The following is a 7,153-nucleotide window of genomic DNA, read 5'->3' as shown; positions in this document are numbered from 1 at the left end:
TTATAATTTCTATGTCAAAGATATTGAAAACTTTTTAGATAATCGACGATCGCTTCGATAGCTTGCAGACGATGCCGTGGTTTTCCTGAGAGGTCCACGTGCGGAAATCTTGCAAAGACCATAGCAAAATTCCCTAGATAATATGTCCTTTTGAGCCAGAAATTTTGGGATCGAGTTTTCACCGCAAAAAACTGAATTGGTAGTGTTTACAAAGAAGCGATTTTCAGCCCAATTGCGTCTAAATATTTTAGGCAGAGACGTTACCCAATCTTTGAACTTAAAATACCTTGGAGTCTAGTTTGATTCAAAATGCACTTGGGGTACCCACATTACGTATTTGAAACAAAAGTGCCAACAAAGGATCAACTTTCTACGATCAATTACCGGGACATGAGGAACTCATCTTATTTCCTTTCAAAGGTAAGGGAGTTTGCTGGTCGATAGATTACCTTTGTATGGGTCCCCTCATATTGCTCAATCCCAGGCAATGAGAAGGCAGACTCTCTCACAAAGGTGGGCGCACAACAAGGCGAGATTTATGAAAGAATAATTCCACATGATGAATTTGTCCTATTAGTACGTCAGAGTTTTCTTCTAAGTTGGCAAAACGATTGGACATGTAATTCTCTTGGGTGGTGGTTACATTCCAATACTCCAAATTTTTCTTCGAGAGCGTGGTTCAAAGGTCTGGATGTAAGCCGGGGATTCATTCGCGTGATGTCAAGACTTATGTCCAACCACTACTCGCTAGACGCACATCTCTATAGAATAAACCTCGTTGACAGCAATATATGTAGGTGCAGAACCGGTTATGATGACATCGATCACGCAGTTTGGTATTGCCCGGGTAATGACGCCTCCAGAGCACGACTATTGGATACCCTAGTGGCCCGAGGTAGACAACCCTTCCGTGAAGTAAGAGATGTATTGGGAACACGTGATCTTCCCTACATGCAAGCGATCTACGAATTCCTTTGTTTGTCTGATGTTAGAGTTTGATGTGACTATCCCCTCCTTTCCTAACAATTTCCCGCCATTGTGTCCCAGTCTTATTATCCTCCTGTTCCTGTGCTACTCGCCCCTGCCCAGTCAGGATTTGGTCAACCCTTCGAGAGTAGTTTCTAAAGAAGGCTTCAGAAACCTTTTTCCTACCAAGCTCTTTCCAATCGAAATTGTTATCAATTACCTCGAGTCCACCACGAGTAGGGTAACCAACTGATTTTGGACCCCTAGAGGAAGTGAGATCACGTTTATGTCAAAATAATATTATTTGTTTATTATTATTATGCAATTTACATGCGGTTGTGTTCGAAAGCTACTCATCTTGGATGTAAAATGTCACTAGATGTTTTATTTATTGATATATACTCGAAAAATAATTCTTTTCACATCATGATATTCACATATTTTGGACCCTTCCACTTAATTTTGGACAGTGTCCATAATATATTTTGGACACACTGAATGGGAACGAATATATTTTGGACATGCTGAAGTTCTTTCAACCTATGAGCCTAAAATTAATTACGACGGTCACTTCTTCCTATCTCGCATTTGTTAGGTCCGTCTAGGTGGGAAAATTTTCAAAGAAGGTGCCGTAAAACGGGGTGAAATTGATCAGCGGGGTGAATTTGATCGCTGAGTATACCCAATACTGTACTTATGCATAATATTTTTACAATGTATACAAAGATACATTCGTACGCTTAGTAACGAAAAACATGTTACACATGAAAAAATATCACGAGAAATTTCAGCGATCAATTTTGCCCCGCTGATCAATTACACCCCGTTTTACGGTATGCATAAAAGTTAACCCCCCGTTACTCGCGCTGTTGTACTTTGTACAACACATATGAGTTTTCCATTGCCATTTTGTTGCTGCCAATCGATCTGAAACCAACTTGTATTCCTCAAAAAACTAGTTTTGAACTAAAAAAGCTAAACTTTGATTACAATTAACCCCCAAAATGCGGATACTAGAGAAAATGTAAATGGAAACCGCGTAAACGGTGTCCATACTACGTGGGATTGACTTAATTGGTTACAACATGGAATATCTCGAGATCCTGACCAGATAGAAAGTTACTGTCTTCGGCAAAGTTGTTCAGGAGGTCAAAGCCTATTTCTTAGTGTACAATAGTTCAGAATTATCTCACTTCGTGGTGCTAGTATACATGTGAAATTCTCGTGTATAAAATATCTCTAGATCCTGACCAGATAGAAAGTAAATGCCTTCAGCAAAGTTGTTCAGGAAGTCAAGCTCTTTTCGTTGGTGGAGTAGTTCAGAAATTTCACACTACGAGGCGCTAGTATATACGTGTAATTCTCGCATATACAATAGCTCGAGTTCTTGACCAGCTAGAAAGTTACTGTATTGGGCAAACTTGTTCAGGGGGTCAAGATTTTTCGACTGGTAGACAGTAGTTCAGAATTTTCTCACCACGTGGCGTTTGTATACATATACACTTCTCGCATATGATATATCTCGAGATCCTGACCAAATAGAAAGTTACTGTCTTTGAAAAAGTTGTTCAGGAGGTCAAAGCCTATTGCTTGGTGTAGAATATTTCAGAATTTTCTCACTATGTAGTTCTAGTATACACGTTAAATTCTCTCATATAAAATATCTAGAGAGCATGACAAGATAGAATGTTACTGTCTTGGGCAAAGTTGTTCAGGGGATCAAGGCCTTTTGGCTAGTGGACGGTAGTTCAGAATATTTCACTTCATGGTACTAGTATATACGTGCAATTCTCGCATATGATATATCTCAAGACCTGCTAAAAATGTACTGTAATCGGCAAAGTTGTCCAGGAGATCAAACCCTATCGTTGGTGGAAAGTACATAATTTTCTCACTAGGTGACGTTGAAAGACACGTGAAATCCTTGCATATAAAATATCTCTGAATGACCCGCATACTAGTGCCACGTAAAGGGAAATTTCTGAATTACTGTACACCAACGAAAAGATCCTAACATCCTGAACAACTTTGCCGAAGACAGTAACTTTCTGTCTGGTCAGGATCTAGAGATATTTTATATGCGAGAATTCCTCATGTATACTAGCGTTGCAAAGTGAGAAAACTCTGAACTTAAGTCCACCAGCAAAAAGGCCTTGACTTCCTGAACAACTTTGCCGAAGACAGTAACTTTTTATATGATCAGGATTTCGAGATATTTTATATGAGAATTTCACGTATATACTAGCACCATATAGTGAAAAAATTCTGAACTATAGGCTTTGAACTCCTGAACAACTTTTTCGAAGACAGTAACTTTCTATCTGGTCAGGATTTTGAGATATATCACATGCGAGAACTTCACATGTATACTAGCGCTATGTAGTGAGTAAATTTTGAACTACTGTCCACCAGCAAAAGTTATGATCTCTAGAACTACTTTGGCAAAGACAGTAACTTTCTATCTGGTCAGGATCTCGAGATATTTCATGTTGTAACCAATTAAGTCAGAACCCTCGTAGTATGGACACCATTTACGCGGTTTCCATTTACATTTTCTCTATTATCTGCATATTTTGGGGGTTAACTGTAATAAATATTTAGCTTGTTTAGTTAAAAGCAAGTTTTTTGAGGAATACTCGTTGATTTCAGATCGATTGGTAGCTCGGCTGCAAAATGGAAATGGAAAACTCACACTGTTGTACAAAGTACAACGCGTGAGTACACGTGTTACAAAAGTTGGCGCGAGTAACGGAGGAAATATAATATAACATAAGGAAACAACTGATCATACCATAAAAAAAAATCATTCAGAAGTAAATCTTAATACGGAGACCTGACTCTATGCTTGCAGTCCATATTATTTTTTGTATGGGCTGTTCATAAACTACGTAGACGGTTTTTGAGAGATTTCAACCCCCCTTCCGTAGAAGACAGTCTCAAACACAAAATTTAAAAAATTGTATGGACCGTAGACATCTGCCAAGCGCTCCCACCCCCCTAAAGTGTCTACGTAGTTTATGAACAGCCCCTTAGTTAAATGCGTTTGGGAGATAGGAAAACTTTTGTGGAAAACTAGGAACTAGGAAAACTCAGAGTGGACCACTCTACGTGTTTTGCCGTTTTTCCCATTTTGAATCGCCTGATAAACAAGAAATATATTTAAAAACAATGAATTCATATAATTTTGATTGATTTACTTACCAATTTAATCAGAAATCTGAGATAATAGCACGATCGACCAACCGGAATTTTTTTTGTCGCTCTTCTGATGATTCTCATTTGATAAGTGTCCAAAATAAGTTGGTAACATTTTTTTACGATCTTTTTTGGACACTTTTTATTTAATACTTTTTAAGTAAAATCTTAAGGTGAAATCTTTATAAACACGTGAAATACATCTTCCAAAGTCAGATAAACTGATTTGATAAAAAAATCATTGAATTGTATATTTTAGACCAAATTTAAAACAAGTACACTAACGCCGATTCCTCTTGACAAACGTCGAAACATGAAACTTTTTCGATAATATTTTCTGCATAAATTGAGCAATTGTAAGCAATTTGAGGTGAACTAATGATCTTGAGACATAGCAAGTAATTGAAAGAATTTAATTACAACATCAACCCAGATGAAAATGAAGAAACTAGACAGTAAGCGAGGAAAATATATGAAAAGGGTCCAAAATATGTAGGGGTCCAATTCAAGTTGGTTACCCTAATTGGTACTCTATACATACCAAGATTTACTGCTGCTTGAAATGTTAATTAAAAAATTACGGATTTTTGGCTCCGCAAAGTGTCACACACGACTGAGCCTAGTAAATAAACAAACTAGTTAAAAAAGGTGACAGTCTTTGCAACTGCAACATTCCATTCCAATATCACTCAACCTGCTTATCCAGCCAATAGTATAATCAATTCCTCCATAGCCACACATCAAACCACACGACCATCTGCGCTGTCCCGTCCATTGCCGCACCACCGTCACCTCTCATATCCCGCATCACACTCGCTATCTTCATTCTTTCAAAAGTAACAAGATTAAACGACAATCAACTACACCCGAAACGACAGGATTTTAATCCATTCCCAACGCTCGAGCTTGTCGTCCGCGAGCGATCACAAGCTCAGATCACAGCCGCCCTGTCAACCTGCTGCTGCTGCTGCTCGAGAGGGGTATCGGCCGGCAGTCGCTGATGCTTACGCATAATTCTTCATCTCATAACTTATTCCACTTCAGTCCCCGCTCACGCTTCGTCGGTTTCCGCGCTTGGGACGGCTATAAACCTGTAGAGATCATGGACCTTCGCCTGTCAGTTGAACTGTCCTCACTACTGTTGTAGGCGCACAAACATACATTTTCCTCTTTCTGTGACATTACCTTGAGCGGGGAGACCATGTTCTCAGTTTCAATGTGCCCTCCGCGATGGACTTTGATAGCTATCATACTTCCCGAGCAGGTTGGCGAGTGATAGGCGAGCGGTGGAGGGGATAAATTTTTTGACAAATTCATAGGAGATATGATGTATGACAATTTTATTAATGAGATTAAAAATTGTGGATTGAATTCCTTCGGGCTTTGGAGGTTGGTGGTGGGTGTGTTGGAGGAACGGAACAAAGCCGATGTGTAACAACTGTATCTATAGGCTGGTTGCTGTTGATTTGATTATCTGTCTCAGTTTCTTTGCTGAAGGATAGTGATATCTTAAAGAGATGTAAATGTTTCGTTTGTTTTTTTTTTGCGGTGTAGGACTTGAGAAGTTCCTGCGATTTACTATTCAGTCAATTTGGGGTTGGAATAATTTTCTAGCAACAAGGTACAAACCTTGGCAGTAGGAACTTAAAGGGTTTCTTTTTAGTAACAATCAATCGGCGCTTCACTTGCTTAGTGGTGTTGATCGACGTTGGCGTAGCTCTCGCCATGTGGGTGGTGACCATGTCCGACGCGCTTGACATGAGCCTGGAAGCCATTGTGGTGGTCGGAGGAGTATTCAACCTCACGGTGGGTGCCATCAGCTTCATCCAGGGTGTATCCTCCCTTGACGACATCCCCATCACGGTGTTCCCACTGGCTCTTGTGGTCTCCGGAGTGACCGTCCTTTACACCGTATTCGTACTTGTACTTGGGGTGATGATCGTGATGGTCATGGTGTTCCTTGTGCTCCACAGCGTGGTGGCCATGGTGTTCTTCTCCGTAGTATTGAGCCGAGGCAACAATGGCCAGACAGGCAACCAAAGCGATGATCTGCAATCGAATTTGAAATTCTGATTAGTCCCGCACTTGCACGATCCGCAGTCAGAACTTACCTTGAACATTTTGGATCTCCTGGGTGGTTGTTGGAACACTGAAACACTACTTGGAAAAGCTGTTTGAAGACTGATGCTTTCCTCCCAGCATGCGCACCGTTTTATACACGCCGTTGGACCTTCCGATTCAGATTCAAATCAAATGTTTCCTTCAAAAAATGAGTGAAAACAAAAACGCAACCCACGAAACCACCCAGCATCACAAGCGCCTCCACCGGTCACCACCAAGGTACCACATGCAACCGGCGATAATTGGAAACTCGTATGAATATGCGTATACACTCCATGCTTCTTTTTTCAGCATACACTGCTGTCTGGCAAATGGCTAGACCTTGCTACGGAATTAACTAGTGACTGGTAGATGCGAGGGAAATGAGAAAATTGTACCACGAAAAGTAACATACAATTTCGACTCAATGTCAAAACTTTTTGGTTGAGCCACTGAAGTGATGAGCTAATTCGAAAATTGGAGTACCATCGAAGTGAGAAGAACATTGAAAGATGTAATATTTATTCAAATTCTAACTCCATCCTGCATCGTAATAACTGTTCAAACCATCAGCCATCAACCCATGTGTGTCACCCGTTGAGTCAGGTCACCTCGTCTCACAACTTTAAATTATTAGCTTGAATTTATTTCCGATCGCCTCCTCGCTGTGCTCCCGTCTATCCTAATCAGTGCGGTCATTTTTAATGCTTCAATTTAATCGCTTTTTAAAACTGTTGTTAATATGAAAATTATACGCTCGCGACATTGCTACCAGCGTTTCATTCGCTTTTTCGATGGTGATGATGTCGCTGAAACGGTCCAAAAATCGGACGCAGCTTTCGGGATGAGGTTGATCTTGTTAGCGCGACAAGCCCACTGCCGACTGGCTGGG

General features: G+C 40.3%; 1 protein-coding gene across 1 annotated transcript; it reads right to left on the bottom strand.

The window, feature by feature from the left end:
• Positions 1-5,736: 5,736 nt before the first annotated feature.
• On the bottom strand, positions 5,737-6,331 carry LOC135713384 (cuticle protein 19-like). Its single transcript, XM_065236491.1, has 2 exons — positions 6,273-6,331; positions 5,737-6,210 (listed from the first exon to the last, which is right to left on the bottom strand). Exons 1-2 carry the CDS (start codon positions 6,279-6,281, stop codon positions 5,851-5,853), a joined length of 369 nt encoding a protein of 122 aa, XP_065092563.1. The 5' UTR covers positions 6,282-6,331; the 3' UTR covers positions 5,737-5,850.
• Positions 6,332-7,153: the final 822 nt, after the last annotated feature.

Source organism: Ochlerotatus camptorhynchus, unplaced genomic scaffold (genome assembly GCF_037179485.1).
Source record: "Ochlerotatus camptorhynchus isolate MF236.1 unplaced genomic scaffold, CSIRO-AGI_Acam_v1.1 ptg000551l, whole genome shotgun sequence".
Taxonomy (NCBI): Eukaryota; Metazoa; Arthropoda; class Insecta; order Diptera; family Culicidae; genus Ochlerotatus; species Ochlerotatus camptorhynchus.
Note: the sequence above shows the minus strand (reverse complement) of the source record. Positions and strands in the feature narration are given on the sequence as shown.